The sequence below is a fragment of the Protopterus annectens genome, chromosome 1.part1, assembly GCF_019279795.1.
Source record: "Protopterus annectens isolate FY-2018-M chromosome 1.part1, PAN1.0, whole genome shotgun sequence".
Classification (NCBI taxonomy): Eukaryota; Metazoa; Chordata; order Ceratodontiformes; family Protopteridae; genus Protopterus; species Protopterus annectens.
Genome location: NC_056726.1, coordinates 574374299 through 574401898, shown reverse-complemented (window position 1 = coordinate 574401898; position 27600 = coordinate 574374299). Strand labels below are relative to the sequence as shown.

Genomic DNA, 27600 nt, shown 5'->3' with positions numbered 1-27600 from the left:
GGATGTGCTCGATCGACCTCCAGGAAGCATATTATCATATCAAGATGAACAGGCACTCTTGGAGGTTCCTCTGCTTCCAGCTAGGAGCCAATCATTACCAGTTCAGAGCCCTCCCCTTTGGTCTCACCGCAGTCCCCCAGAGTGTTCACCAAAGTGATGGCTGTAGTAGTGGCTCACCTGAGGCTTCAGGGTATTCAGGTTTTCCCTTACATGGACGATTGGCTCCTCGCTGCCCCTTCCAAGCATCAACTTTGCCAAGCCAGGGACTACTTCCTTCTACTAGCACAGAGGTTGGGCACCACCATCAATCTCAGCAAGTCATCTTTGATCCCGGTTCAGACCTTAGACTTCATTGGGGCTCGATTAGACTCTATTCAGACAAAAGTTTTCCTTACTCCAGACAGGATACACAGCCTGAAGCTATATGTTCTTTATGTCCTTCAAGTCCAATTTTCAACAGCAGATGCAGTTCTGTAGGCATTGAGGTCTATGGCAGCCACTGTCAGTCATCTACCTTTAGCCCGCTTTCGCATGCTGGAATCTTCAGTGGACTCTTGCCATTCAGTGGTCCTTGTTAGATCTGCCATTGTCTCATCCTGTTCGTATCTACTGAGTGTGTAGAGACTCTCTTCAGTGGTGGATTCATTCCCTGGACCTAGTTAGTTATTCCCCAAGGCCACGGTGACTACGGATGCCTCCCAGCTAGGGTAGGGGGGGCACTGCTCGGGAAGGATAGTTCAATTCAAGGCACATGGCCCCCTTCCGAGACCAGTTTGCATATCAATGTCCTGGAGATGAGGGTGGTGCTTTTCGCGTTGCAGGCTCTACATGCCCATCTTCCCCTAGGGATGATTGCCATCCATCCAGACAACAGGTCAGTGGTCTGGTACATCAGTAAACAGGTGGGAACCAGATCTTGCCCCCTTTGCCGCGAAGCCATGAGACTGTAGGAATGGGCAATCTCCACCAGCCATTTTCTGGTGGCAATGCACATTCCAGGACAGTCCAGCATTCTAGCGGACAGGCTCAGCAGATCCATCCTGATGCCTTACGATTGGTCTCTGAATCCTTCAGTGACGGAACAGATCTTTCAAAAGTGGGGTTAGCCTTGGGATCTGTTTGCATCTCCTTTCAATGTGAAATGCAGTGAGTTCTTCTCTCTGAACCCCCCTCGGGGAATTCCCCAGAGACACTGATTCATGCTCGGCCTCTTGGTCTTCTGTATGCTTATCCTCCTCTGCCGTTGATACCAACATTTCTTCAGAAAGCTTGCAGGCTGGAGAGCTTCATGATCCTCATTGCCGCATTCTGGCCTCGCCAAGTCTGGTTTCCCTATCTATGGTCTCATCTAGTAGCTCCACCTTGGATGTTGGATCCATTTCCTGATCTCATTTCTCATCCCTCTGGGATTCCCCATCTAGACCTGGGCAGTCTGAAGCTCACAGCTTGGCTGCTCCAGTTCCCATAATTATTAGGACTCCTGGGTTATCTTTTCCTGTAAAAAGCATTCTGGTGGCAGCTCATAAGACTTCCACCAGGAGGGTCTACCATAGCAAGTGGAAACATTCTTCTATATGGGCTTCGAAGCGCACATTGGATCCCTTTACTGCTCCAGTTTCTGCAGTGTTGGAATTCTTCGCAGGGATTTTTCAACAAGGTGCCAGTTTGTCCACAGTCATCCAACTGGCTGCAATTTCTAATTTCCATGTGGGGGAAAATATGACTTTGTTGGGTTCTTCCAAGCTTTGCAAGACCTTCCTCAAGGGTACCTTCCTTCTAAGACCCCCGGTGAAGGATTCTATGCCTCTGTGGGACCTTACTTTGGTGCTTCAGGCTTTAGTCTCACCTCCTTTTGAACCTGCAGCTTTGGTAGATTTGCAGTTTCTATCCTGGAAGACTGCTTCTTTAATTGCCGGATATCAGAACTCCAAGCATTATCAGTCAAGGCTCCTTATAAGATTTTTCATAAGGATAGGGTATTTTATGTACTAACCCATCTTTTCTTCCCAAGGTAGCATCAGAAGCCAATATTAATCAGATGATCAGTCTACCAGTCTCCTTTCCAAATTTTCAGAACAAAGGAGAATATAAGTTACACTTGTTAGATGTGCATAGGCAATTACGTTTCTATTTGCACAGGACAAAAGCCTTTCGTAAATCTGATCAGCTTTTTGTCTCTTACTCAAAACCCTTTTTAGGGAAACCAGTTTCCAAAGTCACTATTGTCTGCTGGATTTCCCAATGTATTATTCAGGCGTATTCTGTCAGGGGAATTTCTCTGCCAGGTCAGGTAAAAGGACATTCGACCAGATCTATGGGTCCATTAGCGGCCTTTTGGTCTTGAGTGTTGTTGGATGATATCTGTTCTGCAGCTACTTGGTCCTCTTCTCATATCTTCATTTCACATTATAAAATGGATATTGTATCCAGGAACAGGGCATCCTTTGTTTTTGAACATCTGTGCTTCGGAATATCCTTCCATGAGGGTCACCCAAGAGTTTGGTAGCTGGGAACTCTGTCCCACATGTTGAAGATCAAATGAAGTCAACTACTTCAGATGAAGTTATGTATTCATTATAATGTTCCATCTGAGTAGTTGTACTTCATTTATCTTCATCCATCTTCCCCTCCTTCCCCCAACCTTGTTAGAACTGTGTTGGCCAAAAATATGTGAAAGTTGGACACCTTAGGGATGTCCTTTGTCATGCCTGGCTGCAGTCTCTTTTTGGGTTGCTTGTAGTGATAAGGTCTAGTTGGGTTGGGTATGACTTCCGGGTTGGACAGCAAACTCAATCTGAAGGGAGGAAGGAGATTGGCATTATGGGTAAAGGGAGGAGCTTTGAGCTCTGATCAGATGCTGGATATGGGGCCGAGTCGGATCCGTTATAGATCCATAACCCACAGGTTGAAGACAAATGAAGTACAACTACTCGGCCGGAACATTCTGATGAGTACTTAATTCTTTTTTCTGGAGATTGCCAATGTCCTTGTTAATGAGGTCCATGATAATCCGCTCTTTGGCCTTGCAGATCAGGCTGGTTAGGCTGATGGGTCGATAATTTCCTGGATTGGTGTCCTGTTTTACAGATGGTGGGACAAAGGATTAAAGTTTTCACTGAACATGTCTGCCAGCAGGTTGACTAGATCTTCAGCGTTTGTGTAAATGGTGTCCTTGAGATCTTACCAGGGATGATGACGCCGTAGGGATGCTGCAGTGATTACTCATATTGTTTAATACCAAGTCCAAGGTATTTTTACCTCTTGTTGGGATGTCAACGAACTGGTCCAAGGCATTTGCATTGACGAAATCAAGGAATCTCTGGGCATTTCTGTTTTAGCATGAGTATTTCTTCCAATCTATGGTTGGATAGTTAGTCACCCAGGGTCAGGGAAAAGGGTTAAATCTTGATAGATTCTGTGAGGTCCAGATAGGTGGAGTGGGCATCTTGAGTCAAAGTTGGAGGCCTATAGCTAGCTATGATTTGAATAGGGGTCTTGTCAATTGTTAACTGCATGTGGAGTATTTCCTGTGCATCATACTGTTTGACCAGCCAAGAGATGTGTATGTCTTTTGTATATATTGCAGCTCCACCTCCTTTTGTTTTGCTGCTCATGGTTTGGGGCCTGAATGAATGATAGGATGAGTAACCTGGCATGGCTGGGGTGCTCTCTGTAGCTCTGAGCCTGGTTTCTGTGACTGCACACGTCAGCTTCTTCCAGGGTTAAGAATGCTTGCAATGCGTGCAGTTTCATGTTTAAACTCCTGGGGTTTAGCAGCATGACCTTTAATTTACGTTTAACTACTCTGTTAATCTTTTTTTCTTTTTTTTTTTAATTTCTCCAAGTCTTTTGGTTTCTAATACCATGACAGGAATGGACCTCATTCCTAAGTCAAAGCACAATTCGAGTTTATGAAATTAGTATTGTTTCACTCTTTGATGTTAGCCAAAAGTGCTCTTCGCAGCACCCGCAATGTGCCCAGTAATGACTCCTTCTGCAATTTGTACGGTGTTACATGAATTGGTAACATATCTAAATACGATTGTAAATTCTTTTTTATAAGACCATTTCCTGCTACTATTGGAACTGTCTGGGTATCTTTCTTCCACATGGCTCTTGTTTCTTCCTACAGATCGAGGTATTTTATGAGTTTATGTCATATGCAAGACACTGTAGTCACTAGGTGTGGTAATTTCAATGATCAATGCACTTTTGTCTTCTTTTCTTGGACCACTATATCTGGTTTTCTAGCATCTATCTTTTGGACTGTTTGTAATGGGTGATCCCATGTGATGCAAACTTCATCATTTTCTATGATTCTCTGTGGCTCATGTTTTCAGTGTTTTTCAGCCAGTTTGATACCATAATGTTTGCACAGTCTCCAGTGTAACAATCTCACCACATTATTATACCTTTCAGTATACAGTCCCTCTGCCATTAGAGAATCACAACCAGCAATAAGATGTGTGACTGTTTCCAATTCGGTTCCACAAAACCTACATATGTCTTTTTCTCCCACATGTTCAATGGACATAGTAAACCAGCGTGTACGTCGCTTGCTGTCTTGGGCTGCCAATATTAACCTTTCATTTCTTGATGTAAATTCACCTCTCCTTAACCATTCCTGCGCTCGTTCATGATCAACATGAGGCTGTTCCAGAAGTTTTCTATACTTGCAACTATATTTATGTTTTTTCCACATTTCTTGCCTTCTCATCTGGTCCTTCACCTTATATTCTTTCTTTTGTTTTTTAGCACATTCAGTTGCTGCCTGGTTTTTATTCACTTCTGGTTTGATTTCCAGTCCTGCTTGACGTTGATATGCTTCTGCTAAATTAAGCAGAGTTGTCATCTTAGATTTATTCTCCTCATGTTTCAAAACTTTCACCACATTTGGATCTTGTGAGGTCAGTAGATATGTGTGGAGTCCCACGATTGCAGATCTATACATGTAATCAATTTCAAGGAGGCCCATACCTCCTTCAGAATGGGGAATATATAATCTTGGTATACACTGATTTTTATAAATCATTTGGTGAGCATGTGGGGCGGCCATGGTGGTGCAGCAGTTAGCGTTGTCGCCTTACAGAAGAGGTTCTCCGGTTTGAACCTAGGCTGCAGTGCCTTCTGTGCGGAGTCTGCATGTCCTCCCTGTGTTCGCGTGGGTTTCCTCTGGGTGCTCAGGTTTCCTCCCACATCCCAAAGACATGCTGTAGGGTGTGCCTTCCTTGGAAGGTTGGGTGCCGGGCTGGCAACCCGACACTGTAAAACTCCACTGCCAATCATGAGCGGACAGGTGATCCACTATGGCGACCCCTAACCGGGAAAAGCCGAAAGAAGAAGAAGCAGAAAAGAAGATTTGGTGAGCATGAAGCATCCTTCTTGTTTTAATATCCAATCTATCCAACACTTTTTGGGGTCAGTCAGTCACTCCAAAACTATAAGTTAGGACAGGAAGAGCAAATTGATTTATAGCTTGGATCTTATTCCTAGGTGTCAATGCTGTTTTCAGGATTAATTAAGTATTTTAAAATACTCCTTACTAAGCTTTATTCGCATTTGTTCATGTTTTATTGCTGATCCTTCAATTCCCAAGGATTTATACACCCCCTCTTGCTCAAGTTCTTTTATATCACATTCTTGTCCCAAACTGATGTTTTCCTGGTGCTGTAATTTTCCTTTTTTAAAGGTTGCTTTTGCACATTTATCAAGACCAAATGACATTCCAATATCACCTGAAAATGTTTTGACAACCTGCAGCTGTGCTTTCAGTTCCTCATCTGATGAGCTATACAATTTTAAATCGACAAAGAGAAGATGAGAAGTCATTAGACTTTGTTGTTTTCTAGAAGCCAAATTATAGCCATGACCTAAGCTGTTAAGTAAACAGATTAATGGCAAGGCAAAATAGCAATGGTGACAGGGAGTCACCTTGGAATATCCCCCTTTGGATTTTTATCCCTGGGATAATAATCTGTCCTTATCATGGCTTAATTGCAAAGTGGTCTGCCACTGTTTCATGGTTAGTGTAATGTAATCAATCAGTGTAGGATGTAGGATGTACCTTATACATTTTTAAGCACTTTTTTATCCATGCATGTGGGATACTATCAAATGCTTTTTTTTATAGTCAATTCATGCCATACTTAGATTCTTCCCCTTTCTTACAGTTCTCCACTATAACTTTATTTAACAACAAATGATCCTTTGTTCCATATGACTTTCATTTATTGCCCTTTTGTTCTACTGCCATAATTGAGTTTTCTTCTTAATGACTGTAAACTCTGTCGGCGTCTATCCCCGTGTATAGTTTATACGTCAAGAGCACTGTTTTTCCACGTCTATATCACGTTATCGAAATTTTACATCGAATCAATAAAGATCGAACTTTATTGATTGAAGTAGTAAAATATCAAACAACGAAAAAAAAATCAATAAAAAAAAAAAAAACTAGCGTAAGCAGGGTGGCAAGCCCCTCTGCACCCCAACACCTCCCTACTTAAATATACCAACTCCGAGACCACACTACATTGAGGTAAACGGAAATCTCCTCTTACGGAGATTTCTGTTTACCTGCGAGATGTTCTGACCTTTCGACATTGTCGTGCTGACAATATCATATTCGATATTGTCATCTTACGACAACGTGAAGTAGACCCATTTTTCCTGTTGTTAACCAGTGCTGTGTCTGTTCGGGGTGTGCATATAAATAGTTCTTACTCATGGCTAGATCCTTGTGTAAAGAAGTTAATACTTTAAGCCAAAAGATAGGCACTGCATCTGGCACATTCTCTTCAATTTCATCCTGTGTTATCTGTTGTTTTGTCATATGGAAACTCACTGGCCTATCACTCCTCAACATTGACTGCATCAGTTTCCTGTTCCTTTCCTTCCTGTCTAATTTCAAGTGAACTTTTATACTGGCTTCCTGTGGAAGGCTCCAAAATATCTTGATAATGGCACCTGACCTATTGCTTCCTGTTCCACTGGTTTTCCCTTAATTTGGATATACATTGCTCTATCCTGTTGTGGTCCTTTTTGCATTTCATTTTCTACACTGAATCCTTCTCTTTCCAGCAGTTCCATTACCTCAATTTCTATTTCTTTAACTTCTGCATTACTGATCTCTTTTTCTACTTTTCTTCCTAGTCTTCTTATTTTTTGTATTGTAAAGTTTTCCATATCCGGATTCCTTTGCCTATATTTTTCTTCAGATATATTTGGTGCTGCTCTTTTTGTATTAGTTTTGCTTTCTCCTTTGCATAAATATTGCACCATATTAAATCTCTTTTCCTTTCCCTTGTCCATATTTCTTCTTCACATGTCCCCTGATCTACTTGCTTTTCCTTATTCTGGGGGCTCACTCCATCATGCTGTGATGTAGTCTGTTTTAGACCTTCTACATTAAATCCTTCACTTTGCAGGCACTCCATAACTTCAAATTCTATTTCTTCAACTTCTATCTTTTCTAGAAATCTTTGTGCTTTTAGTCTTTTTATTATGAAATTTTCCTTATCTGGATGCCTTTGCCTGTATTTTTCTTCGAATAACTTTGAAACTGCCTTCTGTATATTAGTTAACTTGGCTTTCACCTTTGCCTAAATATTGCACCATATCAAATCTCTCTTTCTTTCCCATGTCCATATTTCTTTTTTATATTTTTCGAATATCTCTAGGTTTTGTTGTTTCATATTTTCTCACTTCCTCAGAGACTTCTTTTTCCAAAGAGATCAAAGTTTCTTGATCTGTATACTGTTTTTCAAAAATCTGTTGTATTAATGAATGCAAATTTTTATTTGAAGCTTGTGACAGTTTTTCCTGCGGAAGTATTTTTCTTTCCTCTAATTTCTCTCTTCATCGTTTTGTATATCTCGTGTCTGGAATTTCTGGGCTTTTTACATAATAGTAACAATACATAATTTCTTTCTTATCCTCAATAGTCCAATCTGTCGTTTTTATGGCTTTCCTTTGGCCAATCCATTTTTGTCGTTTTTGTGGACGACTACTTCCTTCTACAACAGGGGGGCCATCGATAGTGTGGAGCAGATGGTGTTTTTTTTCAAAGTTTTGCATATTCGAGTCTGCAGAGGAGGTATTTTCAGTTTAGTATCATAAGAACATGCTTGTCTGAGAATGCTTTGTAACCTGTTTCGATGCAAGTCTCCCCAAAGTACACTTTCCAAACTTTGCTAGACTTTCATTTACAGAGCCGGGGAGATAGGGGAACTATACAAATGAGGAAACAGGAGCAGCTTATGAGCAGTTACTGTCCTGGCCTTTGCAATCCAGGTGGATGAGTTCATGTTCCAAATTAATATTATAGACACCATGAATAAATTTCCAGGGCATTTATATAAAAACAACAATATGACAGCTCTTCTAGTTGGAATTGGAAGGAGGGTATTGGCAGCAGGCCCTGTGTTTTTAGTGAACTGAGGGCTGGATGAGCTGGCAGGAGAATTGTGTTGTAACGATCACTGGCCAGCTTGCTTGCATTGTTTCACTGCTTGAAAATGTTTTGTCCCATGCACTTGTATGTCTTTGAGTAGAGAAAATGCTAGGTAAAAGGTATGGTCTACATACAGAAACTACCAAAACGGAATGAATTGAAGGGAAAAAAATACACACAGTTTCACTATATGTACTTTTTATTTTTACAGGAGAAAGTGTTGCATGCACTGGAATTCAGAAACAGGTTTGCTAGAAGGTTGTTTCTTCCTGGCAGCATTATTCCTAATGAAAAACAAGTAAGTTTTTAAAGCATCAGTCACTGAAGGAAAAAGTACATATAATGTTGTAAAGATGTTGACAAAATATTTCAAAATTATTCATGCAGATTCACTGTAATGAGTGAATGGTAACAGCATATCTTTTTTTATTGGAATCTCACTATGCAGGTGGCTTAAAAATATCACAGTCCAGCCCAACCCCTCTCCCAAAAAAAATGTTCAAAATAAAGGGACAAATTCACAGAGCTGTCAGTGAACCAGACTGTATTGCCTCTAACATATGAAGATAATTATGCAGAAATGCTAGAGGGAATATATCTTTGTTCACTACAAAAACTTAGGCCTTTTCTTTAAGGGTCTCTTTCATGCATTTCATTATGTAGTTCTAACCAAAACCTAATGCAGCAGGATCAGCTGTTTTAAGGCAGTTTATACTATTCAAGATTGTAGGAGTAAGTATAATGCAGAGAACAAGTCCTGGACTGGGTAAAGTGTGTGTGACTTCACACACACACACACACACACACACACACACACACACACACACACACTTTAGAGAATTGCCATTTCACCTACCAACACACCTTTGGGATTTGGGAAGAAGTTGGAGACCCTATCACAAACCCATGTAGGCACAAGGAAGACAAGTTTACTCCATACACATAACACCCCAGCTGTGAGCCACACTGGAGATTCAAGGAGTGTGAAGCAACAGTTCTAACTGATACACCATCATGCCACCTTCTAGCTTTAAAAGATATGTATACATATTCTATTGTTTAGATTAGTTGAATGGGAGTCTAGGATATATAACTATTGATTATGAAATTGCATTTCTGAGCGTTTTGGAGATAACTACTCTCAGCTAAAATCCTCATACTTTGTCATTTTGTATCTGTTACTTCTAACTTTACAGGAGAAGCTAATATAGTAAAAAGAACAAGTTGTCTTTTGACGTACATTCCCATCAGTCACTCTGAGGGTCACCTTAAAAAAGCAAGGGGTCTTAAGAATTCTTACCTCAAGCTGTGCTGCTCAAGAGGTTGCAGTTCAGTTGCCACTCCATATCTGTTTTCTTCAGCTGAGAAAAGTTTATCTAATTTGGAGAAGGTCACTGTACCTGTAAATCACAGCTTTTGAGTTTAAACCTCTCTTGTATCCCATTATCTGGCTGGAATTTTTCACTAGTAGCTGTCTTCCCTGTGAAGATCACTGCATTACTTGTGCTGAGACTACTTTGTATATCCTGAGTTGTTCAATCTCTTTCTGCTCGTATCACCATTCTTAGTACTGATGAGCCCTCAGCTGCACTGGAGAAATTTTATTTATATTGTGGCTCATGCTACCTTTGTTGATTATACCTGTGAAAGTTTTTCTTCTAAAGTATATTTAAAAAAATAACTCTAAACTGAAATAAGACTACTGAAAAGGAAATGTAGTATCTGTGCTGTAATGGGCAAAGAAAAAAATAATAGTTGAAAGAAATGAGGTTAAGCATGTATACAACAAACAGAAGATGATGCTGTGCTATACAAAGAGCCTGGGTAATGACATTAGTTACATCAATGTGGTGCTAACTGAAGTAGAGTGGAATCCCACAGGGTTCGGTCCTGGTTCCTCTCCTGTTTGGTATCTACTTCTCTGAAGTCCAGGCCAACATGAAGGGACTCTGGCTGACTTAACTGAGTCTGACTTGACTCGTTTGAGAAAAGAGCTAAGTCGTATTTATATAAATTCACAGGATCAGAAAAGATAAAAGGAGAATAATTTCAGAAAAAAGCCTGAAACTACTCATAATGGGGGTGGGGTTGCCTCAGGCTATGAGATTCTGGTGAAGGCAGCATTGCAACAGAATACATGGAGTATATACATCTTCAAAGATGGTACCATGGCAGAATACAGAACTTCCAGACTTCCTGGTGGTCAGTCCTTTCACCCCCTAACTTGGTGTCCGATCAAGATCGTCTTTAACATTTTTCCTCTAATTCAGCATCAGGTTGAGGTTGGTCTTGGTCTTTCAGCCCTAGTAAAGTTCTTGAGGCCCTACCCCACACTGAGGTCTTGTGGCCAGAATAGAAATCAACCAAGCAAACCTTGATGTGTTCTGAGTCAAGCTCTTGGACAGATAACCATTACTGATGTAGGGCTTGCCAGTGCTCTCTAGACCTGGAGATTGTCTAGTCAGCTATTCTGGTTCTACTATTTGGGTTTGACCTTTTGACCCTAGCATAGATCTCTGTGGGTTCACCTTGATTATTTAATTCCTTTTTTGCTTCCTTCCTTCCTTCCTTTAAGGAAACTTAATATCCTGCCTTGTTTTATACTTCGTTTTAGACACCTTTTTCCCATTCTGCTAGAAGATGCCTTGATACTTGTAGATCAGAGCATGTGCATGTACCTTTAAGAAGCATTTCCCGATATAACACGTGCATATAAATACTGATCATGTGCAGGCAGCAGTGCCATTTTGAGAGAACATCCAGAGTGTTAACATGTATGAGTGCAGTAGTCAGTCTGTTTTTAAGTTTATTTAAGTCTAAGTTACAAAGCCTCATTTCTGATGTGTTTGTGTGTAATAAAGCTGCTTGAACAAAACCCACACATGTTAGTCTGATTTATCCTGACCAGACGAGTGACACAGTGCCAGAACCAGGATTAGAAGAACTACCTCTACGAGCCATGAGGTGCAGAGTTGAAGGTAAGGGCAGATTAAGTTAGTTGAGTGAAACAGAGTTCAGACAAATGAAAAAGGGCCGGAAATGAGGTAAATGTAAAGAAAACTACAGATATTATTTATTTGGCAAAGAAAATGAAATGGCGCATTTATAAGGCACAAAATGCATTAGTAATCAGATGAGTAGCACAAAAACTTATTAAGGAAAGGTACAAATTGCATTATTAATTAAACAAAATGTTTGAAACCACCATGTTTGATAAAACTAACAAAACTATTCATATGGGGCTCAGAATTATCTTTGGTTTGTATAACAAGCACGTTTGAAGTAAAGCAGGCACAGGAAAAGTATATTGAGCATGATAAGAGATTAAAAAGGCATAACAAGTACAATGAAAGGACAAATTAAGCTTAAAGAGCAAGGTGACTACATGGTTTTAGTAAAAGATCATATTTTGGGCACAAACTACTATTTCACTTTGACCAAAACCATTCAAAGCATAACTAGAGTTGTTCGACGTATCTCAGTGTGTGCAAAGTGTTTGCAGAGTGTGTGCTTTATTATGGTGCAATCATTTCAAAGAGTTTTCTGTGTACAAAGTACAATTATATTGCAAAGTGCAGTCAAATTACAGCCGTTTTGAAAAGTTTCTTGTGCTGTGTGCATTTATTCGTACAAAGACACCATTTCAGAGTGTTTTTTAAATTGTGCTGAGTTATTTCGCAAAGTACAGCCATTTTGAAAGGTTCTTGTGCTGTGTACAGTTTATTTTTAAAGTGCATTCATCTCAGTGTTTCTTACTCTGAGCTTTTCCCATCGTATATAGTCTATTTGCAAAGAACAGTCATTTTGAAGTATTTCTTAACACTGATAGTGAATGATTTCATTAAGTACAGTAATTTCAGTGTGTTCTTGTGCTATGGAGATTTATTTGGTAAAGTGCAGTTATTTCAAAGACTTTGTTGTGCTATATAATTACAAGTCTGGCATAACGTTTTGGCATATATATTTGTATGTGTATGTTCATACATAATTTCAAGCACCTTCACTACTGTGTGTTGATATGGCAGAGGCATTTCGCAGACCAAGTCCACTTGTGTTTGATCATAATATAGCAGAGAATTGGAGAGTAGGAATACGATATTTTCATACAAGCAGCTTTTTCTGGCTAAGATGCATGTACAAGGGCATTCATTTTGCTTAACTTAGCTGGGTTAGAAGCCATAGAAAGAGAGCGTTCATTTGTGCATGTACCAGAAGTATATGCAGGAGAGGGGGCAAAACCATCATATTGTGGTATCGGCTGAACCAAGGGAAAACCCTGAGTGCTTAAAACGTAAATTTAGAGAAATGTGCAAACCCCAGACATATTTTACATTAGAGAAGCACTTATTTTATACAAGAGACCAAAAGCCAGATGAAACCTTTGCAGCTTATATCCCTGACTTGAGAAATGAAGCTAAAATGTGCAGATTTGGTGACTTGAAAAGTGAGTTAATAAAAGACAGGCTTGTGTGTGGTGTTAGTAGTGCTGCAGTAAGAAAGATTTTACTTCGTGACAGTGATTTAACCTTGAGCAAAGCCATAGAGATTTATCAAATCCATGAGCTCACAGACAGGCACATAAGTATGCTTACAAGTGATAAAAACATGGTTCCAGCAGCCTCTAGAGCAAATGTAGATGGCATGAAACACATGGCAAGCAGAAACAGGTCTCAGCACATGGCAACAGCAACCCCTGTGGGTGTGGCAAGGAAAAGCTGGAGCTTTCTAGCAAGTTGCAAGACTAATTCAGTAAAAGGAGCATGCTCACTACAGTATAAGGGTGAGTCAGCAAAACCCCAGTCAAGTCTTATTTGTGGAGCCAACCATGAGTCTAAAAGAGAGAAATGCTTAGCATTTAGTCAGCAATGCCACAAGTGTAAAAAAATTGAATCATTTTCAAAAGTTTTGTAAATCAGGCAAGCATCATTCAGTTATTAAGAAAGGTCACTCAAAAAAGCAAGTCGATCATGTAGAGAGTTGCAGCCCTACTTTCTGTGTAGATGGTGTATCAGTGGTCGGTGAAAAGGTTAATGCAGTAGATTTATTGGCAAAGAATGAAGTATTTTCTACTGTCCTGCTCAATGGTAAGCCCACAGAGCTCAGAGTAGACACTGGTTCAAAGTGTAATATAATTTCATCAGAAGCATTTGCTAAAGTGAGGGCTGGTGAGCAACTTAATTTGGTCATTGGTGCAAAGCATGTTGCTTATGGAGGTGAAGAGATTCAAACCAAAGGCTCAGTAGTGCTTTCATGTTATTCGGCTGGGAAAAGTTACAGCTTGCAATCTTATGTAGCCAGAAGACCCGTGCAGTTATTATTAGGTCTCAGAGACAGTTTGAGAATGAAACTGCTTTCTTTTACCAAATAAGTATATCATGTAACCACATGTCCCAGTTCCAGCTTTACTAATGCTGTTTTCCCAGAGTATACTGATGTTTTCAATGACAAGCTAGGCAAACTTCCAGTTGTGTACTCTGCGAAGTTAGACCCAGAGTTCAATCCAGTGGTCAGACCAGCAAGAAGACTTCCAATAGCTATGCAGGGCAAAGTCAAGGTCCAGTTGGACAAAATGGTGCAGCAAGGTTCATAGGTAGGTACTAGGCTATCAGCCCTAGGGCCTATACAAGCCCAGCCAAAAAGGTACCCTGACTTTTGCCACCCAAGAAAATTATTTTCCTGTGCCACTGTCGGGCAGAGCCACAGAAGTGATCCCCGGGGTGAATTTCGTATTTCCCATCCAATCATCAAGATTTTTTCTTGAAGAGTGCTAATGAGGAGCTTTGTTTGATACAGATAGATAGTTTATTCCAGAGTATGGGAAGTCTGTGGGACAGGAATCTATCCCTCCGGCATGTTCTGTTTATTGTAGTGACAAGGTTTAGTTCCCTAGAGTGTGTAGGTCAGTGGGATTGTGATTTGTTTAAGTAGAGCATGTCCAACAGCTTCGGATTTGACATGAGTTTGTATGTTAGGCAGAGATCACCTCTGAGGAGGCAATATGCGATAGAGTAAAGCTGGAGTTTTTTGAGACTGTCTGCGTAGGGCATCTGTTTGAGACAGGTAATCCTCTTTGTGAGGTGTTTCTGCGGCCTTTCCAGTAGTTGTAGATGTCTTGTGAGGTATGTACCAAAAGGGGTGTTTTACTCTATAATGGGTCTAATGAGTGATGAGTAGAGGGGGAACAGTGACCTCTTTTTTTTTTTTTTTCTGGATGAGAAACCTTTTGTGATGAGGTGTGCCATGTAGAAGGATTTCCTGACTACTGTGGGAATGTGATTATCAAAGGAGAGACTACTGTCCACCTGTGTCCCAAGGTCTGTTATCACACTTTCGGTGTTAAGTATACTACCGCCTATGTTGTAGTTCATGGGTACAGAGTTTTTACCAAAGGGGATGACAATGCACTTTTTGGCATTGAGCTTGAGGCCATGGTCTCAGTGAGGCCCTTTTGTACGATGTCCACATCGTTAGGAGTTTCGATTATGGCTCCTAGTTTGCAGTCATCTGCGAACTTCATTAGCCAAAGACCTTCTGTGTTAGCCTGTACTTCAGAGAAGTAGATACCATACAGGAGAGGACCCAGGACTGAACCCTGTGGTACTCCACTTGTCACTGGTCTGAAGTCGGATTTGGAGTCTGCTACTTTCACAGTGTGGGTTCTGTCAGTGAGCCAGTTGGCAACCCGGCTTGTGACATAGGGATTTATACCTTGTTTAGTGAGTTTATCTAGAATTTCAGAGTGGGGGATGGTGTCAAAAGGCTGTGTGAACCACCTTACCCTCGTCTACGGCTTTGGTGACTGCTTCAAAGAAGTCTATCAGGTTTAGGAGACATGATCTGAATTTTACAAACTCGAACTGGGTGGGGTCCAGAGTTTGGAGATTACCAATGTCTTTGTTTATAAATTCCGTGATGATACGTTCCATGGTCTTGCAGACCAGGCTCGTCAGGCTAATGGGGCGGTAGTTCCCGGGGTCCGTGGTGGCTCCCCCTTTGTGGAGTGGGATAACCGTTGCTGTGCGCCATTCAGGGGGCACAAAGCCTGAGGTGAGGCTATGATTGAACATGGTACTTAGGTGGGGTGCCAGTTCGTTCTGTAGTTCGTGTAGAACGCAGCCTGGGATGTTGTCTGGTCCTATGGATGCTGTGTTCTTGGCTTTGGAGAGTGAGTTTTTTACCTGTGCAGCCGTGATTACAGGAACTTTGCATTCTTCCGGTATAGAGATGGGCCCTTTAGGGGTTGAGAGGGAGGTAAAGTTAACACTGAACCTATCTGCCAGGATGTTGGCAATATCAGTTGGGTCTGTATATTTCATGTCGTTGTGCTGTAACTCAGAGCAGATCTGAGTGTTGCCATTGAGATTCTTGACATAGCATCCATTCACAGTGTCCAGTCACAGAACCAACTGAGTGGGTGTCATCTATGGTTGCTGCTTATAAGAAAAATTCAGATAAAATCTGAATATGCGTTGACCTAAGAGACTTGAACAAGGCATTAAAGAGACCTCGTCTTTCTATGTGTACAGTTGAGGAGATTGCAAGCCAAATGCCACTGTTTTTTCTGTCTTGCATGCAAAGAGTTCATTTTGGCAAGTGATGCTTGATCGCAAATCTTCACTACTGATTACATTACGTACCCCATTTGGTAGGTACAGATTCCTTAGGATGCCTTTTGAAATAAATTCTGCCAGTGAAGTCTTTCAGTATGCAATGGAGCATTTTTTTTTCAGGCTACCTGTGTGCAATAATAGTTGATGATTTACTTGTTGGAGGCATTGAGAGCATGACAGAAACCTCAGGAAAATTCTGGACAGAGTGCATGAGGTGAATTTAAAGCTCAATCCTCTGAAGTGCAAATTCAGACTGCCAGAAATTACTTATGTAGGTTATTTGTTTACCAGTACAGGCTTATGACTAGATCCTTCTAAGCAAACAGCCATTCTTGAGATATCAGCTCCAGACAATGTCCAAGCCTTGCAGCGTTTTCTTGGTATGGTTAATTATTTGGGCAAATTTATCCCTGACTTTAGTGAGATATCATCACCTTTAAGAGAGCTGATATGCAAAAATGTTGCATGGTCATGGTTAGAACAACACCAGAGAGCATTTGATAACCTCAAACAGCAAATTGCTAACCCACCTACATTAAGATACTATGATGTCCACAAACCAGTAGTTTTTTCCTGTGATGCTTCAAAGTTCAGTCTTGGTGCAGTTAGTCTTCAAGAAGGCGGACCTGTTACTTATGCATCTAGAACTCTTACACAAACTGAGATGCAGTATGCTCAAACTGAGAAGGAACTTTTGGCAGTTGTGTTTGCATGTTCAAAGTTCTATAATTATATTTATGGCAGAGCAATCCAGATAGAAACTGACCATCATTCTCTAGTTACTGTTTTAAAGAAGCCTATGCATTCCGCTCCAGCAAGACTACAAAGAATGATACTCAAATTGCAAAAGTATAATTTCAAAATGATCTATACAAAAGCTAAACTTTTTTATCTGGCTGATACCTTATCCAGATAGCCCAGAAATACCACTGAACAGCTTGATGCAGAGAATTTTGACTTTGATGTCATGGAAGTGCATTATTTTTCTACCATGAGACTTGATGAGCTGAGAGATCATGCAAAGACTGATCCAATTTTGCAAAAGCTCAATCACTTCATCAATGTAGGATGGCCATCAAAGCAATCCTGTGTACCACCAGAAGTGCAATCTTACTTTCCATACAGAGATGAGATGCTGATGGAGCATGGTATAATTTTCAACGGTCCAAACGTTATTATTCCTACTTCTTACAGCATGGATACATTAAAATTTTGCATCGTGGCCACCCAGGTTCTGATTGTACTAAAAGAAGGGCAAGAGGACAATTATTTTGGCCTTCTCTAGCAAAAGACATTGAAAAAGTGCCTTCTTATTGTTCAGCGTGCATCAGTATTAAGCTGCATTTGCAAAAAGATCCACTTCAGCTAATTGTTCAGCGTGCATCAGTATTAAGCTGCATTTGCAAAAAGATCCACTTCAGCTAAGCCAAATTCCTGAACTACTTTTGTCAACAGTAGAAACTAACATATTTGAGTAGAACAGCATTACTTAGTGTTGGTAGACACTTATTCATACTGGTTTGAGATCGATTTGCTACCTAACCTAACGTCCAGTGCTGTTCTTACTAAGATGAAACGACATTTCTTAGGCCATGGTAGTCCACACAGTTATTTCTGACAACGGTTCTCAGTTTACCATTCAGTTGTTTCAGAGATTTGCTAAAGAGTGGAACTTTATCCATGTTACAAGCAGTCCTGAATATCCTCAGCCAAATGTATTTGCTGAACATGCATACAGAGTGCAGAGCAATTACTGGAGAGTTCAACGTGTCACAATACCGATATCTTCAATTTACTTGATCTCGGAAATATTCCCCATGACAGTCTACTTGGCTCAACTGCTCAAAGACTTCTATCTAGATAAACCAGAACAGCCTTACCTGTAAGTTCTAGTTTGTTGGTGCCTAATAATAATAACAACAGAGCAATCAAAGCCCAACTTTTTAAGAAGCGTTCATCTCAGAAGTCCAGCTATGGTAAAATGAGCAGATTTCTTCGTCTGTTAAAAGGAGAAACTGTGAGGATGCAAACAGCGAAAGGCTTTCATCGAATTGGTCAAGTGAGAGGTATATGTAACAAGCCGAGATCCTACTTAGTGGAATCTGAGGGTATAGAGTACAGGAAAAACTGCAGACATCTTCCTGCATCAGAAATGATATTGCAGCATCGTACCTGTGATACAGACTCTAGATCTCAGAGCAACCCAGATAATGTTTGTATTGAAGAACGTGTCAGAGTATCCATTTCCATTCCTGATGATGTCCCAGATGCCCCCAAAGTTGAACATTCCTTGAAGACAGTCCCCGTTGCTAGATCCAATTCTGACTTTTATGTTGCACTGTCAGGTCATATTTTTAGACCTAGTGTAAAATGCACAGCAACCTGGACATGATTGTTTTCTGTGCGTCTAATTTTGTATCATTGCATGTCAAATAATTAGTTCTGTATAACTGCATGCCAAAAGATAATTTCTGTAAATTGCATGTCATTGAATACTGTCATTTTGTATATGGACAGTTTCTCAAAGGAGGAGGATGTAGATCAGAGAGTGTATATATATCTTTAAGAAGCATTTCCAGATCTGGCACGCGCATATAAATACTGAGCATGTGCAGGCAGCAGTGTCATTTTGAGAGAACAACCGGAGTGTTAACGTGTATGAATGCAGTAGTCTGTTTATCAGTTTATTTAAGTTTGTTACAAAGCCTCATTTCTGATGTTTGTGTGTAATAAAGCTGCTTGAACAGAACCTACTAATATTTTTTATTCTGACCAGACGAGTGACAATATTGAGGGTAATGTGTATCTGTATCTATCTATCTATCTATCTATCTATCTATCTAGATAGAGAATAACTATATAACATTTATTTGTTCTGACAGGAGGTAATACTTAATTTCAGTCAAAGCCCTAAGCACTATCATTTTGACCTTCCACCTCCTTTCCCTAATTTGACTGGGAACTTGTAACAGCTTACCTAAGCATTGCCTGAAGCTAGCTTGGAACTGAATACTTTCTACAGTCCTTTCTTGTTCTGAAAAGAAGTGGAACTTTGGCAGTTTTAGGTGAAACTAATAAACTATCGTTTTGAAAATTCATCCCCTTTTTGCTCTGAAAAGAAGTGAATAGATTTGTAGAGATTTTTTATGGCCCTATTGTTTTGTGTGTGAAAAATGAATGCACTGTTCCAAGACCCCATGGTTAACCTGCACGATCACAAAAAGGGGAATGGGCACGTAATCCCGAGTTTTGTATGGTTGCTACTGCAGTGCAATTTGGTGCACTATGTATAGAATCCTAATGTAATTTTTAAGGCATCTTGACTTTCAACCTCTTCCTTCTCCTTAACACTTAGACAATGAATGTTTTGCTTTTTATTGTTTTCCTTAGGCATGCCATATGCCCAGAAGCAGAGATGGTGGTCAGTTCTATTTGAACTACCAAGTAAGTGGGCTTCCTTCTGACATTTTATGTTGATTACACCTGACAAATTCATTTTAGCATATATTTTCTGGAAGGTCTAGTCTTTCCAGAATTGTACCAGACTACTAATTTAGTTTTGTTATGTTAACATTAGCAGCAGCTAAATACAGTCTGCCTGCTTATGCTGTTTGAGCAATACTTTGGGTTAAAATTAGCCATAGCTTATCATTATCATTAAACTGGTCTGCTTTTTCTAAGATCCTTTTCTTCCCCTATCTTAGTGAGTATTCCCTCTTTAGAGTTAGCTTTCTTAATAAATCCCCTACATACATGTTGTGTGCAAGTCTTTTTTTTTTTAAAAGCATAGTTATTAAATTATCACTTATGATATAGGCAGTCATACATTTATGTAAATGAAAACCAGCCATATTGAATCATTTTCAGTTGCAAACATTTATGCAACACTTATCTATCCAGTCACTGTGAGTTAAACATTGCATAGCTCATTCAATTCCTGTCTTCCTGTCTTCCCTTAAACCACATTCCTTATACAAAACATTACTTTGGCTGTATTGTTCACACAATTCCCATTTTTTCTAGGTAATTTGCTCCTTGCCTTTTGTAAAGATCCTTCTTCCATTTGTTTTAGCTCTGTTACTAGATTCACTACTTTCAGTACAGTTGATTTAGACTTTGATTTCCATTTTCTAGTACTCACTTTTTTGGCAGCCACTAGAACTCAGCAAGGCCTTACTATGTCTAGGCAAGTTCTGTATCACAACGCAAATTTTTAAAGTCTAGCAACTTATTTCACTCACAAAAATATGTTCCCAATTGCTTCTTTCTTCCCCATCACACCTCCAACATTTGCAATCTACCCGAGGAAAAATTTTTTGGTATCTTCCTGGGATATAAAAATAAGTATGCAAAGACTTCCAAGCAAAGATCTTAAATCTTCTAGACTTTTTTTTTGCATATTTGTAAATATATCCTCCTGTTGTTTCTCTGTGAATTGCTTATCCACCCTCTCTTCCCAGTAGTTTCTAACCTACTCTGTTTGATTCCTATAGTTGTCGTGCAGTATTTTATATGCCATACTAATTATCCCTTTTTTAACAGCAGTTTCTAGATTTTGCTAAAAAATTCTACTAGTGCTTGTCTTTCGCTTAGGATCCCCCTATTTCTTTCTCTTTGTTTGTCCTCTTATCAATCCTTGATAGGGAAGGCAATCTCTAGCTTGCATTCCAAATGAATTCTTGGCCTCTTCCCATTCTATTACTTTCCCCTCTCTAGTTATTTGCTCCAAATACCTTGGTTCCTTTGCCAGTTTTCTCCAGTAAACTTCAGGCCCCTGTTGCCTATTATCTGTACCCTTAGTTGCAGTCTTCTCTATCAGTAGAATCTCCTTTCTCTATCCTTGTGTTGGCTTAGTTCTTAGAATACTTTATGCAAAGTTACGAATGTGTTTTTTTATTATTTTTCTTAAGAATCTGTGATCCCAGTCTCTCCTTGCTTCTTGAGCTCCCTGTGTTTCATCATCATCCCTTTCCACTTTGAATTATTGCATTCTGTTCATGCTATGCATAGAAGCCTTAACTGCGTAGCTCTGAAATACCCCTTCAAATCAGGTAATCCCAAACCACCTTGTTCTATTAGAAGGATCAGCTTATCCCACTTCAGTCTTGCCGTCTTACCTTCCCAGATAAAATTCTTCAGCTCTTTGTTTATTGCTATCCAGTTCTTCTCTGATTAATAAAATATGCCTGACCTGTGCGTAAAACTAAAGGGACTAAAGCATTTTCACTGCTTGCATGTTGCTATTCATATACATAAAACAGAGATTCCAATGTCTTAGTTTTTGTATTATCTTTTGTTTAGTTTCTTCCCTCCTTTCCTCTGATGCCATATCAGAATCCTATTTAATCCTTCTACTCCTAAGTACTTATCATGTCCGCATAAATATGGATATTGCTGAATCGGTTCATGTGTTGGTACATAGTATACAGCTATTGTCTTTGTTTTATATTCATTATCTTCATTAGTTTTGTATCCCAAAAGATTTGAAACTTTCTCAAAATGTTCCACAACACTAAAATGTCCTTTCCTGGTTTTATCGGGTATAAAACAATATCTGCAAATAAAGCCATTTTTTTGTCTGCCATACCAGATATATCCTTGAATTTCTGAGTCCCTTATTTTCTTTGTCTGGGGTTCTAAATATAACACAAATAAAGGGGAAAGAGAGCACCCCTGTCTGGTTCCTCTGCTCAAACAGAACGTATCAGAGATGAATCTTCCCACTCAGATTTTTGCCTCCAATCCTTCATATATCCTCCTAATCAACATTATAATTTTGTCAGGGAATACAAGTGCTTCCATTGCCCTACTCATAAAATCCCAGCTTACTCGATTGAATGCTTTCTCTGCATGAAGACCCACTAACAGTAGTGGTATTTTCTTACATTCTGCTTCCCTCTGGATCATCATTGTTTTATTAATGTTGTCAGATGTTTGCCTCCCCTCTACAAAACCACATTCATTTTTATCTATCAGTTTTGGCATCACGTTTGCCAATCTTTTAGTCATTGTAGAGAAACGTTTTATAATCATGGTTTAGAATCGAAATGGGCTATATGAAGCTGGATCTGATGGGTCTTTACCATCTTAAGGTATTACAGCCACTACCACTTTCTTCCAGGATGTTGGGGCTTCTCCTACTTTTAAAATACTGTTAAAACAAAGCCTTCCAGATCTTTATCACTTTCTTCCCTCCCAGCTTTCAAGCTTCCACAGGTATACCATGCATTCATGGGAAATTTCCTGTAGATTGGTTATACATCACCATTTTTATCTCAAAACAAAAGAACTCAAGTATTAAGCGCTTTCACCCACACATGTTAGGGCATCATCAGGTACTCTGATGATGCCCTAACTTGTGTGGGTGAAAGCGCTTAGTACTGGAGTTCTTTTGTTTTGTTTTACAATAAATCGGTCTTCAGCAGTTGTTACTGGTTCGCTTTTTTTGGTTTTACTGGTACTGGAATTTATTCACCATTTTTATCTAATTTCCTCCTATACTAACTGCTAGAGGTAGATGAGGCTCAATCACTAACCTTAGCATATTTAATTCTTCCATAAATATTTCCATTTTTGTACTTTGTATTTCCTCATTTATCTTCTTTATAAAGAAAGATGTTCATACAATTTCTGAAGCATTTCTAATACCTCTGCAGGATCTCTGGTTATTTTTCTTGTTGTAGACTTCCAAAGCTTGGCAACAGCCCTTTCTGCTGTCTGTTGCCTGATCTGTTGTGTTAACCATTTTTGTGTTGTGGAGTTGTCAAAAAAAAGCTGCTTAACAGCAATCTTTATAACTCATGCATATTACTGAGGTAGTTCCTTATTTTCTCTTTAGCACTCCAAAATTGTATCTCCTCTTGTTCTGTGAGATTGTCCTGTTCTGCAATACTTTAACCTTTGTCAGTGTATCTAAATAATTCTTGTTACTTCTTAGCCATATCTCTTTCTTTTATTTCCCCCCTATTTTTAAACTCCACTTTAATTTTATCACACTGCATTTTCAGAAGAAATTTTTATCTTACCTTAATAATTTCCACTACACATTCCTTAAATTCTACTCTTTCTAACATATAGACAGAGAAGCACCAGTGTTTAATTTTTATTTCATTATTTTGTATGTTTATTTTATTGGTGTACAATCTGAAATAGCTATTAGATGTGTCAAAACTTTCAGTTGTATTTCACAGGAATGTGCACATTTAATTTCTGTTTAGCCTAGCCCAGTTTTTGTCCCTTGGGGAATAATATTTAAATTCTCTCCGAACTCCTCCTAGTGAAGTCTTATCTTCCATACCAAATATTTTCATAAATTTCTTCAAAAATCTGTCCTCTCATTATATTTTTTCCTTCTGGGCCCCCAGATACATCTTCACTGTTGCAAATCAAATTCCAGTCCCCACCTTTAAGTAATATTCCCTGTTGAAAGCCAATTTATTTTTCCCAGAATTTTCATAAGCTCCATTGTAGCAGTTTTATTTGGAATATAAATGCATGCCAGAGTAATTCTGTCCCCTTGCCAGTAGCCCCTTAGTATTACAAATCTGCCATTCTTATCTTTTTTCCCCTCTTCTATCACTATTGGAGCTCCTCTTGCAGTTAATAGAAGTACTCCCATTTTCCTTTGTCCCAAATATTCTGCTGAATAGCCATCTTTAAATCCATTCTTTATCAAATTCACATGTTCATTTATTTCCAAATGTGTCTCCTGTATAGCATAGCTGTTTGCACTTTGCATTTTTAATATAGTTCAGTACTCTTTCTTTTTTGCATACATCTGTGAGACCATTCACATTTAAAAATATGGAAAGTTTGCCATTATGATAAGTTGTTATTCCTACCTGTTATGTATAACAGCTTTTTTTAAAGTGTCTAGTTTCAGCTTTTGTGTTACATGCGTACACTAATGTTTGGTATTTAAACTTGTATCACGTCTTGCAAAACCTTTTGTTTTAATGAAACCCCTCAAACAAAAAAGCACATTCCAGAACCTATTAACTTAGTACTAACACACAAAACTATGTGCATCTGCAAATAATTAAGTTTAACACTCCTATTAGGAACAATTGTCGGACAGCCACACTGCCAGGCTTGAATTAACCTGTAATGCTGAGAAGCATGGTACATCCTATGCTTTTATTTTCACCAAGTCCTGTTTGTTTTTTTGTCTTGTCTTTATTCCACTTCCAGATGTGAAAAGCAACTTGAATGCTTTCAGAAAACATTATGCATCTCCTTGCCATTGAAAGAAAGAAGTATTCTGTTTTTATTGTCCCCTTATCATATTGTCTCCATAGAAACATGAGAACCAAAATACACAGTTTCCGTCATCCACTACAGTATTCAACTATGAACTTTTATTTACTAGAGGAAAATGTTTTCATTGTATTCAGTGTTCTTTTATTTATTTGCTTCCCCTTAAAACTTACTAGATCAAGCCAAGGCCCTTAATCCAGTCATTTCCCTATGCAAAAGTAAGAAAAAAACATATCAGTTTTTCTTGTATCATGCTTTTTTTTTAACGTTACAGTGCCTACGTTTCTTAAAACTGAAGGAAAAGAAATGAACAAAAAAAATAGGGGCAGTTATTTACTTTAGTATTCTTATTGCACACAAAAATAGCCGAAACTGTTTTACTTAATAGCATGCAGTATATGTCATGTATTAAAGACTACTGTTAATAAAATGTTGTTTTGCTTACAGTTAACTCTTTCCAAACATTAATGACATGAAGTAGGGCATATGTTTTAGAGTACCCTACAAGTTTAACAAAGTCAAAAAAGTCCAGTCTGTCCAGATTTTCTTATTCCGTCATATTTCGCAAATGTAATTAGTGCTTCGCAATCCCACAGTATTCATCATTTGAGTTTCTGGTTTTCTTCCTGTTGATCTCCATCACCCAAATCCACACTCTGGTTCATTTTCAATGTACTCCTGGTTCTGTTAGTCAACTATTGTGCTTTTTTCTGCCTCTCAAGCATTTTCCTTTGGAACACTGGAAAACGTTTCACTGTCATAGTCTCTCTATGGGCTTTATTTTCAGAAAACTAAAGAGCAGAATCCCTTGCTGTTCTGTAGCTCCCTTGCTTTTGTACATACTTGTATATATCGCATGTTCTGCATCAAAAAAATATTTTGACCCTCCAGAAAAAAAATATTCTGAAAATAGCTGGATACACCAGCTTGAATCTCATACCTGCTTCTGGACATTCCCTGATTGCTGGAATCAATTAACTCCTCTTCCACCTGGTGTACAGTGAGCAATCATTTTCCACAAACACTCCGTCTCCCCCTTTTAAGTACTTTGTCCTGTTGCCACAGTTTTGTCAGAATCAACTCTTTCTGCTGGTAGGTTTGTATCTTTTACAATTAAAGGTCTGGGTTGCTTTCTCATGGCCAGGTTTGGAGCATACACACAATGTGCCCTTTCAGTTAACAACTGTTGTGGAAATCAGTCCAGTTGCTTATTCGTGCTTTCATAAAGTTATACAGTCAGTTTCTTCCAGTTTCTTTGGTACAACAGAAAATATCAGGTTTTCCCTATGCATTCTTTCCTCTAATTCCATAATTTTTAGAACCATTTCTTTTTGAGCAGCCTCATACTCAGCCAACTTTATCTTTATTTTGACTTCTGATTTTTGCAGTTTTGTCAGCTCATCTGAAAACCTATTTAAAGCTTTTTCCATTTTTTCCAGTCATTTGTTGTTTGAGTTGATATACTCCTTCAGTGTTTATTTTAATCAGCTCTGAGCACATTTGATTTATTTTTAACTCTAGACAACTGGAACTCATGTCTTGGCACCAAACTGGAACTTGAACTACTTTTTGCCGAACAGCTGCAGAATTCTTCCCAGCTAGTGTTTTCTCTTCACATTTTGCAACTGAGTTTCTTGAAGTTCTCTGAATTTCTTTTTTGACGGCATCCAGGTAATGCGCTTACTAGACAGTTACTGAAATTTACCCAAAAAGACAAATTCACTGGCTCTGTTTTTCTGAGTTTCTGTGTTCACAATGGAAGAGCTGAAAATAAGCCATCACTTAGTGTGCAGCCATCTTGGAGGTCCTCACATTTTGTGTGCATGTCTTATGCCTTTCACACCAACCTTTCTTACTTACAACACTTTTGGATCTAGATTTAGATAGACTGAGTTTTCATGCAGAACCATCCCCTTGTGCTGAAACACATAGTTAAATTGTTGGTGTTTTATAAGGTAGCTCACATCAGAGAACAGTACAACTAACTTTTAGTTGTGTTGTAGAGCATTGATATACATTTGTTTCCTGTACAGGGACACTTGGAAAATCTGGTGGCATAGTAAATTCATTCACTTTGAGGGTATAACATTTTCATCAAACTTCTGTACATCTGATAATTCTAAGTACTTTTGTATATCCATCATAACCCTCTCATGGTCTATCCATTGTGACCTGACTTTGTCCTGCAGGGAAAACATTCTTAAGTATTTATCTGCATATTTTATGTTAACCTGGTAACATATACCCTTTTTGTGATTTTCAAGTCTCATTTTTTTTATGAGGTGTTTAACCTTTATGGGTGGTGTATTAAAATTAAGACCTGTAGTTTGAGGATAACTTGCTTCTCATCTCTGCTCTTGATTCTTACACAGAGGATGGTTGATTAACATTTTAACGTAACTTTTACAACCATGACTGGTAGTTAGGTCAGAGGACTAAAGCGCTGAACTGTTAATGACCTGCTTCCTGTGTGAAAAGTACAGGGTATGATTCATTTTCCTGTTGTGTGATGCTAAGCAATTCATGTAACCAGACACTGCTCCCATGTCACCACTTGAAAGGGACAGTTTATCCAGTGGACTTACCTGGTTAACCAATAAGTAAGGAAATAAAAATCATATTTCAGGCGGATACTACTTCCACTACTTTTTTTCCATTGAAAGTGCTTATTAGTATGTGTACATATTGGGTCTATATTATATGCTCAATGGTTTAAAATTTCAACTGACATATGATCGACACCATATGAGCAAAGTTTTAAAACTTTGAACAAATAATAAAAGAATTAAAAAAACAAAAAAAAAAAAAAAACCTTGCTGAACACTCCGGGCAAGCGCCCCTGCTGCGCCCCACTCTACTTAAATATACCAACTCCGAGATCCAACTACATTGAAGCAAAGGGAAATATTCCCTATGGCGTTCTTCATTGAAAGTTGCAAGCTTTCAAAAGTTCGCTCATATGGTGTCGACCATATGGCTCAAACCTTTGAATGTTCGAGATTTCTAATGGAACCCGTACATATTCTCTGGCATATTAACAGTTAACATGGCAGTTTATTTCCTGGCACAATAAATGTACCATTGTTTTAACCTTCTGTGATTTAAGGTCTTGTCAGTTAAATTCAGTTTGTCATGTTCTGAGTTAAGATAATTAGTCTCTTCTTGGAAAGTCCTTACCTATTTTAAAAGATGGCTTGATTCCTACTAATTCAGTGGCACAGTTTTCCCTATTTGTTTTCCAATATCTTTATATATCAGCACACAAGTTATTAATATCTAATCAAA

General features: G+C 39.0%; 1 protein-coding gene across 2 annotated transcripts in view; it reads left to right on the top strand.

Annotated features, from left to right (window-relative positions):
- Positions 1-27600, top strand: part of CCHR1.PART1H5orf34 (chromosome chr1.part1 C5orf34 homolog) — a 1113566-nt gene that overhangs the window by 32051 nt on the left and 1053915 nt on the right. For both annotated transcript variants that reach the window (XM_044076898.1, XM_044076888.1), the window contains exon 2: positions 8661-8747. In XM_044076898.1, coding sequence (XP_043932833.1) covers positions 8661-8747 — 87 coding nt within the window. The remainder of the gene's footprint in view (positions 1-8660; positions 8748-27600) is intronic.